General features: G+C 29.0%; 1 protein-coding gene across 1 annotated transcript in view; it reads left to right on the plus strand.

Annotated features, from left to right (window-relative positions):
• The window catches only part of LOC113521389 (proton-coupled amino acid transporter-like protein pathetic), a 32,746-nt gene extending 19,752 nt beyond the window's left edge, over positions 1-12,994 (plus strand). The window contains exons 2-9 of the mRNA XM_026906921.3: positions 885-944; positions 1,452-1,537; positions 2,029-2,103; positions 3,460-3,610; positions 5,317-5,438; positions 6,278-6,362; positions 7,190-7,662; positions 8,867-12,994. Of these exons, the coding sequence (XP_026762722.1) occupies positions 936-944; positions 1,452-1,537; positions 2,029-2,103; positions 3,460-3,610; positions 5,317-5,438; positions 6,278-6,362; positions 7,190-7,662; positions 8,867-9,272 (1,407 nt within the window). The 5' untranslated portion in view covers positions 885-935 and the 3' untranslated portion in view covers positions 9,273-12,994. The remainder of the gene's footprint in view (positions 1-884; positions 945-1,451; positions 1,538-2,028; positions 2,104-3,459; positions 3,611-5,316; positions 5,439-6,277; positions 6,363-7,189; positions 7,663-8,866) is intronic.

Consider the following 12,994-nt stretch of genomic DNA (forward strand, 5'->3'; position numbering starts at 1 on the left):
AAAGGTAAATCCATACTTGGATTTGTACAACAAAACAAAATAAATTTAATAGTAATTTAAATGAATGCCTGCCTAATATCAATAACAAATAATATTTTTACACTTAATAATTTAAATATAAAAAAGTCAATTTTAAATTTAACATTGAATATTCTATACTCTTATTTAAAATACTATCAGTAGTTATATATATATATATATATATATATATATATATATATATATATATATATATATATATATATATATATATATATAGTTAAATTAAACATTAAATTAACAGCTAGATTAATAACCTACCTAATAAGTTAAGTTAATTATTAACTTAATGTTAGGTATTACAATTATTTTCTTAAAAATCGGCATTTATTAGATAAGATTTATAAATATTAAAAATCGTATACGTGTCGTCAATTTCGAATCTGTAAGTCTATAAAATCACACAAACAACAAGAAACGTAAAAAAATTATAATTGTAAATTTGGCTCAGCGCAAAACACCTTGACAAAGGCACAAGCAAATATATATCCGGCTTAATACGACGAATAAAGTATTTATTTTTTATTTGTAGTATAGACTCTCTAGTATGTCCCGAGGACGATTACTAGCAACCCTATTGCTAAGTATATGCCCCACCAGGTCGACCTTTACTCAATTTTCTTGAAAATTCTGATTAATTCCTGATGAAATTGTCTCGATTGGCCCAATCTGATTTCATTCTTATCACTCACTGGTGGAGTACCTGTCAGTCAGCCTATTATTATTATATTAAATATGTCGATATGTAGCAATGTTCCTACAACGAAACAAAAACTATAGCAATAGATATCGATCTATTAGGTAACATGACTTGCAAGCTAATGAAATGTTTTATTTGTTTACAGATAACAAAGCAGTAGTAAATTCATCAACAGAAGGATATTAATAGAACAAAAATGGTTCAAGTAAGTACTTTTTTAATCGATAGTTTATAGATTATATATGTATGTCTTGTGACATCTTCATAATCAGGGATATTAGACATCTAAACCTTGAGAATCTTGATAGTTTCAACACATTACCTAATTATTATTATTTAAGTAGACAACTATTACAATTAAGTAACGTGTTGACTTCCTTCTCTTCTAAAAATTCTTGCGTTTAAAAAATATATTTTAGTAAAAAAGTACGAATTAGATATAGGCACCTAACGTTTGCCTAAATTTTCTTAATCAGTTTAGATATTCATAGTAGTATTTAGAATCTAAGTGATTTTATAAAATTCCTTCCCGTTGCCTGGTATTGTCAGACAGAATGTTGGAGTGCAACAATCGAAATGTCCGAAAAAAAAACCAAGCCAGCATTGTTCTTGATTAGTATTTAAATAAGATATTGATACATCTTATTAAAATACTAATCTAGTGATATTTAAATAATAATAAAATCCTATGTGTATTTCATTAAATCTACAGGAATCAAATGGCGGCTTGCCAGCGCCTCAAGAACTGGAGACGTTCTTGTCTCCAGAAGAAAAGAACAAAGAGAAAATAGTTAACACGTAAGTTTATCGATAAAAAAATTTGAAAAATAATATATTATTAATCTGGTTCATCGAAAAATGTATTTACTTCTCAAGAATAGTCTTATGGGTGTATTATGGGTGCCACCGTGTATTATGTGAAGTCTACTCTTATGGTATTGTTCGCGTCTATGGACAGTGGTCAATACTTCTCTTTAGGTAGATCGTCAGCTTGTTTTCTATTGTACACTACATTAAAAGGCTATAAGTTCAACTCTATCATATCAATCCTAGATGTTTAACTGAGATACTTTGAAATATATAAAAGGAACCTACAAAATTATATATTACATATAAAATAAAAAAAAACACGACTGAACAACCCAAAAGTCAAGTTCAAAAAGTTTGGTTAGTCAATTGGCTGTTTTGCACTGTAGGTAAGCTACAGTACAAGAATATTTTTTTTTCTATCGCGAAAACAGCCGAAGTTGTTTGTATTATTATTAATATAAATTAAATTTTGTTTTTAGTTATAACATGACGAAGGATGCGGAATTAGGTGACTTTGATCCCTTCACCGAAAGGAAACTGGACAACCCTACTTCGTAAGTATCTATACATTTCAATCTATTGAAAATTGATATATAATGTATTTTAACACTTTTTTGATTAGCTAGATATTAATAACGAGGTATTTTCCGTTAATATTCTGTTGATAACTACAATTTTATTAAGATTAGCAATCTAGGTAAGGAAGCAGATGCATATCCTAAATAGAGGATTATTTTTCAAAACACGGAACTGCTACAATTTTGTCGTTTAAAATTACTAAATGCGCGTATTATTAACTATGTTTTCGTCAATCTTTAGGAACGTACTAGCAAAATTTTTTTGGCCACCTGCGATACTACTGCATATGCGAATTATTTTGCCTAGCAAAAAATGTTATGACTATTTTTTTTTCAGATAATGTGGCCGATTTTATTGTGGCACTTTTCTAAACTTATCTCTTAAACCTATAATTTTTATATTAATAACTTTGCAAAGTTTTTATGAGTCGTTGACTCAAACTAAAATTGTCATAATTTTGACTTAAATCTATTAGAAAATTAGTTCATATCGGTCCTTAAAATAAAGATTTCGCTGTAATATCAAATTGCAATTGTAACGTTAGAGGTATGTTTAGAGAAATCGCGCCTCAGAATCAACCTCAAAGCCTTGTATTAGATCTTTATTTTAATATCTCATTCACATTATAACGTGGCAATAAAATCGTGCCATGCTTTGCCGTGCCATGCCATGCTTTGAGCTATGATACATTATTAAATTATATACCTATTCTCTATTCAGCTAAAGCGAAAACTGCTGTACGATAGTTTGTTTGTAATTTACTTATTTAAAACTAGCAAAATTAGAAGTAGATACGTAAAAGATATTTTGAATAGTATCTACCTTGAACAAAAATATCTAAAGAACGGCATGCAAACAGTGTAAAATTAAATTGAGTGATTGTATTTCTCTGCGTTACTTAAAACAAATTTCACCAAATTTCATATTGTGATAACGCAGTAAATATTTATTAGCAGATGTTTATCAAATCTCTTATGCTTCATCAGATGTATGGATTCTTAGAAGGCGATAAGAATCAATGGCAGAACCACGAATAGCTCGTATCTGTAGGCAGATAATATTATGTTCCTGTCTTTATCTGGATTAGTTGATTGTAATATTCTAAATATTTAGATGTACATACAATTGCGGGTACAGCAATCTCTATTTCAATACAGTACCTGTAATAAATTCATTAAAATTTATATAATAAACAGTTGAAGATTCAATGCTACAAAATATTAGTGTTTACCTATTAAGTTATAATTTACCTGTAATTATTAACCTGTATGTAAGTCTTCTATAAATCTTTAAATGTAGTGTTTATTATTATTATTATTTTGTCATTTCAGAAACAATGATACGCTGACCCATCTTCTAAAAGCATCTCTTGGTACTGGAATTCTGGCAATGCCTCTAGCTTTCAAATGCGTAGGTCTGATCTCTGGAATTTTCTTCACAATTCTCGTTGCTGTTGTCTGCACCCACTGCTCGTACATACTTGTAAGTATCTGCCAAACTTTATTATTTATATTTTTCTACTGTATAATTTTAATGATGTAACAGTATTGCAAATGTTAAAGAAAAAAATAATAAAAGCGTTTGTATGTTGAAATTTAGCATGAAAATAAATCAAAAGAACATATTCTTGTATTTGTCCTTCATGCTTGGATAGAATCGATAAGTATGTACAAAATGTAACGTTTCAGATATTTCCTAGTTGTAAGAGAGTATTAGACCGCTCTCTTACGAGTAAAAATTTCAGCCAGATTTTTGTTTTAAAAATCAATAACAAATCACACAAAAATAAAAGTTCAGGAGTAAATTAAATACCTAATTAACACTTAAGGTATAAATAATATATATAAAAAAATAAAATAAAGATTCAATCCTATTTAAGTAAGTACTCTTACGATATCTACATATATAGGTACATACATATCTGTCACGCCTGTCTCCCATTAGGGTAGGCAGAAACAATGGAACGCCAAATGCTTCGATTCAAACAAACCTACTATACTATAAACCTACGATATCTACTTACTCATTATTTGATACCTACGAACAATACGATTTCATTAAATGTGTACGAGTATACAATCCATAAAGCGTATCTTTATGGACATTAGATTGTTATCTGAACTACCTTCGATATGGTTATTTTGATTTCTGATTAGTTTCTATCAGATTACCTTATAAAATCTACAATTACAAAGAAAACCAAAGGTTTAAAAAATGGCAGTGTCACTAACACCTACCTGTGCACTTTGAAAGATTACAGGTCAAAATTTTACAAAAATGCGAACGGTTGCATTTCGTCGTTGCTTGCTTTGCGATTTACCATTTGTTGTAAACTATTTAAAATATTAACTATACTTTTGTTATCTCACGAATTACCAATTTCTTAATAAACATATTACTTTTTTTTATACCACGAAAGTGCCAAACAACCCGTCTGGTGGTAAACGGTCACTGGAACCTATGGACACCTGCAACATTAAGGTTGTCACTTGTGCGTTGCCGATTCTGAAGAAACATTAATATACTCTTTTTGAAGAACTCCATACTGAATATAGTATTAAGGAAAAATCTCAGCAACGAACTCATTCTACAGCGTTATAATTCTATGATTTAGTTCTGCTAGTGGAACAGAACAGACAAAAAAATCCGTTCTGCCCCACTAATATTTTATTGTATTTCATATCATTTTAACACTATTTCATTACTGCGTTCCATTGTTTCTTCTTCTTGGAAGATAGGCGATATACATTTAACACAAATAAAAAACAAATATTTACTTATTAATCATTAGAATGACCACATAGTCATTAAAATTTTTTTTACGAGCATCATGTCAAATAAAAAAGGCTTTATAAACAAAAAGGGATAATATTTAGGTATTTGGCTTAATACAAAATCATTTTTTATGATTTGTTACTTTTATGTCTTAGACTCAAAAGTCTTAACATTTTGACCTATTGAATGCGTAAGACTAAATAGATTTATTATACTTGTAAAGTAGAATTAAATAAAATTATTTGTTCATTTAATTCTATTAAAATCAAACTGCTGTGCACGAGTCGAAGTGTGATAGAACTAAATCGTAGAACTACACGAATACAATTGAGCGTTTGCGGAAGAAAACTCTTCTAAAACTACAATTAATATAATTAATTATTGATTAGATGTTTAAAACATTTTATTTACAGATCAAATGTGCCCATGTACTATACAAAAAAACGAAGAAAACTGCAATGACTTTCCCGGAAGTAGGCCAAGCTGCACTCGAAAATGGGCCACAGAGCTTAAGAAAATTTGCTAACGGTTTCAGGTAAATTCATTAGAAAAATAATTGTATCAACTGTTAACTGTTCAATGCTGTAGAGTCCCCCATAAGTTTTGCCAGTAGTTGCCACACTTGACAACCGCAGTTTGGCTTTTTGTGATGTTTTAAGACAGACCCTATTGCCCATCCCTCGATCGTAAGTTCCCTTAGTCGCCTCTTACGACATTTGACGTATTCTATGCAGGGACCTACAAGACTAGAAAAATAATACTCTATCATAAATGAGAGCAAGTTGATTTACGTATTATATATATATGTATTTTACGTTATACGGCTTTTTTTAAAATGTATATATACTTTTATATATACTTATAAAATCGTTTATCGTGACTGATTATCAACAGATAGCCATAACTCCAAAGTCTAAAAAGCTGGCATTTGGCATACAGATTTATTTTATAATGTAACTATCCACAGCATATAACGTAAGCAACTAAGAAAGGATTTTTGAAAATCTCACCATAAAGGGGACACCACGCGTGCAATTCCGTGAACAACGACTAGTATTATATAAGTAATAATTCTTTGTTTAGAACATAAAATACTAAATGCTATTTTCCATCTAAACTTTACCTTACACATTATGCCGTACTTTTCATACATAGCTAGCTAATGTGCAATTGATTGAACGATCAAACTCAATAAATGGAAAAAGCCTATACTTATTCAAAATTTATATATCCTTCTACATTAAATACTTTATTCTTATAAATAAATAATATCTTTTCATACACTTTTATCCTCTACAAGGCGATTAAGTATAGTACGATATTTCACACATGTTAAGTATCCTGCAATTTTTAATTTTTTATATTTGTTTTCAGAATCTTCATTCTTGTGAGTCTGTTCCTGACCTACTTCGGTACGTGCTCAGTGTACACCGTCATGATATCCAAGCACATATTAAAGGTATCATTTTTAATTTTACGAATAAATTAAAAATAGGTTTCGTATAATAAAATCGACTTTAGCGATTTGACGAAACGTATTACTGTAACAACTACTGTAACGATTTACTGTAAAAACTGTCAGTCTTTACGGTTCTACGAAATAATACGTTAAAAAATTTTAACACGTGCAAATTCATGAAAATTACTGTACACTATCTACTTCTACGCCAAGGTCCTCGCGGCTCTAGGCAGAGACAACTTAGTGTTAACACGTTATATATATATATATATATATATATATATATATATATATATATATATATATATATATATATATAATGTACAATTACTTTAGTACAATAATTACGTAACATTTTTTCACTACCACTATATTTCATATGCTTTCTGTTTTTACCTAATGGTTAGATGATAGAAAATACCATATAATTAAACTCGCTACTTGTAATAAAACTTTTATTGCACTGTAAATAAATGGCAAGGATGTGTAATGTAATTTTTTTTTATATTATTTATTTATACTTTACTGACCACACTACAAAAAATATTGGTCAAAAGACGGACTTAATACTATATAGTATTATCTGCCAGTAACCTTTGGCAAATAAAAAAATTTATTCTATAATATTCATAATAATAGTTTAAAAATCGAAAAACATTAAAAATAATTAATGGTCTGTCTATCGTTCTATAGAAATACTCAAGGCCTCATTTAATTAAAATCCTTTGAGGTGAACACAGCTTCGCTTCGTTTTTCCAATATTACTTTGTCGTTAGCTGCTTTATTTTTGGCCTCGACAATAATGTATTATTTATCTTTAATTTCAGGTCGTGGCCTATTATATGAATACCCCAGAAAAAGAAGTTGAAATCAGAATATTCATAATCGCCCTTTTACTGCCTCTTATTTTTATGGCTTGGATCCGTAACTTGAAGTATCTTGCTCCAGTTTCGATGATCGCCAATATATTCATGGGACTTGGACTGGGCATTACTTTTTACTATCTAGTGGGCACCGGCGACTTGAAAGTAGATAACATTAAAAATATGCTCATAAAACCACCAAATCAGTGGCCGGATTTCTTCTCGCTTAGTATCTTCGCTATGGAAGCCATCGGCGTAATGATGCCACTTGAGAACGCCATGGAAACGCCCCAAGCTATGCTCGGCTACTGTGGAGTCCTCAACAAAGGCATGTCTGGCGTGACCTTCGTATATATTCTTCTGGGATTCCTCGGTTACCTCCGTTTCGGTGAAAACGTACAAGATTCTATCACACTCAATCTGCATGACAGTGACATGTAAGTAAAATATATTCTATTACGTTGTACTGTTACAGATATATAATTCATTTATAAACTATAAATTGTTTTGAGGTATTTCGTTAATCATTCTATATCCAATCGAAGAACAATTCATGTATTAAATAGATACTACACTGTTACTATTACCAGAGGAAAAATAAAATGAAAGTAGAAAACAATGTTGGAAAAACTATTCATTAGGTTGAAGTTATTCATTAGATTAAGCTGACTTTTAAAAAAGTCTTCTTTAAAAAAACTTCAACCAAAATGTAGGATCATTTGTTCTTAAGGGTTTAATACTAAACCTACCAAGCGCGTTCAAATTACCGTTTTTGAAATTTTATTTAAAAATTTTCATGTATAACGTTACTGTATCACAATGTAATTTATTGACTTTTCCTATAATATACATACAAGCCATTTTTCAATATTTATTATAACTTACTATTATTTACTTGTTTACTATCCAATTAACTAAACTCTCTTTCTATATTAAGATACATACTTTATTTTAGAGCGTTCATTTGACCGCTCATGGTAGGATTAGGTATATATAAAATGTCGGTAGGTTTAGTGTTAAAAGTAAAAAAATAATTTCTCGAATAATTTATTCAAAAACTACTAAATAAAATTAATAATATTTAAGAAAACAGTGTAACTGAAATAATTCTACATACTTTGGTACCTGGAAAAATTTACTAAGATATGATACTTTCAAAATAGAGTATTTTTACGCTCTTTAAAGTGCAGCGTTATTTTAAAAGTAGCATAACTATATCGTTTTATAATAAAAAAAATCAAACGTCATTATAAAGCAAAAATTTTAAAGTTTATTTTTTAGCCCACTAAATGATTAAATCAATAACACATTTTGTGATCATTAATTTAGATTTTGTTCCTTAGTTAAGAAATATAAGCGTTTTTAAAATGCATTTCTTATAAAATCTACAGATTTCTATAATTTCATTTATAAATGCTTATACGAAGTTTCAAGCTTGCAGAATTTTTTTCTATTTCTGCCTTGTTTCCACATTCTTTTTCCTATATATTCAAATGATGCCAAAAGAAATTAAAATATTTTCATTACAGTAACAATTGCGTAACTATGCAAATTAATAAGTTATTAAGATCGTTATTTCATGCAGTAAAAATATATAATAAGTACTTTAGATGTAAATTAATTTAATATTTTTATTTGCAGACCCGCACAAATTGTCAACGTCTCCATCGCTATTGCTGTGTACTGCACTTTTGGCCTGCAATTCTTCGTGTGCATTGAAATCATGTGGAACAGCCTCAAGGACAAGTTTTCAAAGCGACCAGATCTCGCTGACTACATCATGAGGACTATAATGGTAACAGTGTGCGTGCTGCTAGCTGTGGCAGTACCCACTATTGGTCCATTTATGGGCGTTATTGGCGCATTCTGCTTCTCTCTTCTAGGCCTTATCGCTCCCGCCTTCATTGAAGTTATCACCTACTGGGATATTGGATTTGGTCCTTGCAAATACTTAATCTGGAAGAATGTCCTCGTTCTTTTCTTCGGCCTTTTCGCGCTCATATTTGGTACTAAAGATGCAGTCATAAACATAATAAACGAATATTAGTAGCACCGTCTGTATAAACGGTATCGATAGTATCAAATCAATGTATCTACTTACATGTGATAGATATATCAGAATTAAGATCTTAGTTATTTCTAATTATAAATTTTTTAGATAATCTTTTCTATGATCTAGTATAATTTGGATTAAATAAGGACGATACAAAGTTAATCGTAATGGTGCTATTTAATGCATTGTTATCAACATTTACTCGGCATTATTGTCCCAAAGACGTACAGTTTATTCTATAAGAGTTTTTATTTGCACTGTATGCGTGTAGTCTGTGTATGTAAGAGTTGAGGTAACAATATTTCGATTGCATTCCCGACTGAAAACTTGCAGTGTATTTGATGTATTGATGTTTAAGGAAATACGATATTCTGTTAACTTGATCAGCAGTATTCTAGGTACAAGTTAAAACCTTAATTCTCACCACCGCCTACCAATAAGTATAAAATGATGATCTGGTTAACAGAATATAGTCATTGCCAAACTACCTATTATCAAGTGCCTGTGATCAAGTGCCTGTTACCATTAATACAGGTGTATTTTTGCATCCAAATGTACGTTAAAATTTTATAATCAGGGTTATTGGGGTTAATAAATTGCTAGTATTTAAGGTTCTGAACAACAACAGATAAAGCAAGTAACAATTTTGTTGTAGTTAGCTTTCATTTTAGATACATCATATTATAATGTTTATACTGGTATATACAGTTTGCTATGATTAAAGTTCAAATTCACCGATAAACTATAAGTCATAAGCTTACTACACACACGCCTTAGAAGTAAATTTGTCTTATTTTGTATTCATAATAGAGTAAATTAATAAGACTGTAATGTACAAGGATTAAGCAGAAAAAATTACTTAAAAACAAAAGAAATATAATCGGATAGTCCATTAATATTGTTGCCTTTGTACATTAGATATGTGATATAATAACAATATAAATACGGATTCAACATGTTTCCAAGAAATCATGTACGCACGCGTTATTATTGGATCCGTATAAAAAAAAAATATAACAAAGTAAAAGGTTATTTGAGCATGAATAAAATAGAATAGAGCATTCCCCAGTATAGTGGTATGGAATTTATTGCTTTCTAAATAAAATTAACCCATTTTTCAGTTTGATTTTATTGAAAATCTTTTTCCATACTTTAACTTTCGTGTCCATTATAATCATACGTATAAAATAATGAGATTAAATTATATTGAGCCGGTATGCTTTGGTAAGTAATTATAAGACAACATAAATTATATTTGCTACAATTTTCGCTGCTGCTGACTGAATAATAAAATTAAAATTGAATTTTCTTTCCATTGGTCTCGGCATCTACATTATAATGTTCTTTTCAATCACTGAGATCATAGCAGAACATTAGAAAGTTCCAGAAGCTTTCACAGCTAAATATATTAGCTGAAAAATTCTTAGGTGATTAAGTTTTTATCTCCTGTTTGTAATTAGATATTTGGCATTGGTTTTGGGCAAATTATTTGCTTGTAAATCCTCAGAGGTAAAGGACGTAGAACGTGATAAGCAGAACCACAGCGTATATTATTATAGTTGTTATCGTTATTACTACCGTATTGAATTCAGACTAAAAGGTTAACGCACAGCAGTTATAGTAACGTTAATAAATATCGAATAAAACAGTCGATAAATAATTTTAATCTTTTAAAAATTACTCCTTGATACTTGATACAGATTACGATTAGTGTTATTATAAGGGAATAAATACCTCATGATAATATGTTATCGAATATAATATAGTGATCAATCTTATTATGCAAAAACATAATTAGAGAAGTTTTAATTAATACTTATGTAGACTAGAGATAGTTTCCTATCGTCTGCATAGCATTAAAGCGTATTTTATTTAGTATCTTAGGTGTTTATTACACTTTGTATTTTAAAACTAACTGGTTTAACTTAACATTTGAAACTGTTGATCGATTTTATATCTCTTATTGTAAAGTTTTGCAATATGTCGTTTAGATGTTTTTTACCTTTTTTAAATCTATGAATAAATTATTAAAATTATATAATATTGGATACTGTAATAAACACTTAGACTAAAAGCAACTACCTAATTATGTTTTTACCAACATTTTATACTTTACAAACCCAATACACGAATAACCGATACACAATTCTATATTTAGGTTCTCAAATGTGTCTGCATTGATTGTATGTATGTATTTAATTTAGAAAGCGTTATTTAATCGAGCCGAATAGGTTATCAGGTTGCATTTAATGTTTTTAGAAATAACATTTGTATATATTACATTTGTCTAAATGGGTTACATTTAGATTATTATTACTAGGTTATCAAAAATAATATTTAAAGAGATAAATAGACTTGCCAAAAGTAATATGAAATGTGCATCATGAAATCGTATTAAGTAAATATTGTGTACTGCCACCGTAATGTCTAAATAATTTGGGTAAACAGAAAACAATCGTAGAGGTTGCTACTAAACTGGCGATAAACAAAGTTATAACGCCTTAAACAAATAAATCTATTAAAAAATAAAAATATGAATTCATGAAAATTAACAATGTTCTTTTCTGGCGATTGAATATATGCATTGTTCTATATTATGATGGCATCTCGTATCTCTTTGTATCATTGACCCCTGTTTATAGGTCAATGCTTTGTGTGTATTTCTAGGACAGGCCTTACACAACTCATAATTATGCATGCTCATAATATTGATAGCGTGGGGCCCTCCTAATATTTGATAATGATAGGGTTACACTTTGTGATAAGTACTACATATATAAAAAAAATATATTATGACAACATTTTGCATGTTTCAAGGAATAACGGCGAAACATTAGAGGATAACTAAATTTTGCATGAACCTCACTTGTCAACCAACCAGAAAAGTATAAAACTAAAAGGGGAATATACCTTTGCTTGTTGTAAACCGTTTTTGGTGATATTTTTTAATCCCCTGTTGGTTGCTTACTATCTTGGTCTTAATGTACGATTGTTCTACATATTTAACAAATGCAAATAAAAGTAATGTGAATATGTATTTGATAAGACTATTAGATTTAAGTAAATTACTGCATGCTTACTTTAGTTTTAAAAACAACAATTTCAAGATATCCTCAATGAAAATATAAGAATTTTATATACAAATAATATATAGGTTCATGTAAAAATCTAACTTTCAACTAATTTTACCGAAATATAATTTCTCTATTCCATTTATTCATTATAAAATATACTTTTAATTGAAATACTTATTATTAATATTATGTACTTCGATACATTTTATCATAAGTTAAATAAATATGATCATCACCAATTTTTCGTTTCGTAACTTTTATTAAATGACTAATTTGCGTATGTTTGATGCTTAAGTTTTTTGTCTTCAAAAGACTAAGTACTTATATTTATTTAACGTTTTCAATTAAATATATTTTATAAACTGTTTAATTGGTTATATCCTTAATTATATAAACTAAAAAAATATATAAATTTCATTATTTATCTAAATTATTAACTTTTTGGTATAATACAGAAACAAATGTTACATCCATAGCTTTTTGTTATTTAAATGTAGCTATGTAGACATACATGTGTCTACGTGCAATGCACTCCATTTCTATTTAAATAGAATGTTAGTTTAAAAGGAATTGTTTATTAAGCTATTGTTACTAAATATATCAAAGTTCCTAAGTTATAAATATAACAATACAATACAAAAA

Source organism: Galleria mellonella, unplaced genomic scaffold, assembly GCF_026898425.1.
Source record: "Galleria mellonella isolate WM207_F2 unplaced genomic scaffold, CSIRO_AGI_GalMel_v1 utg33, whole genome shotgun sequence".
Lineage (NCBI taxonomy): Eukaryota > Metazoa > Arthropoda > Insecta > Lepidoptera > Pyralidae > Galleria > Galleria mellonella.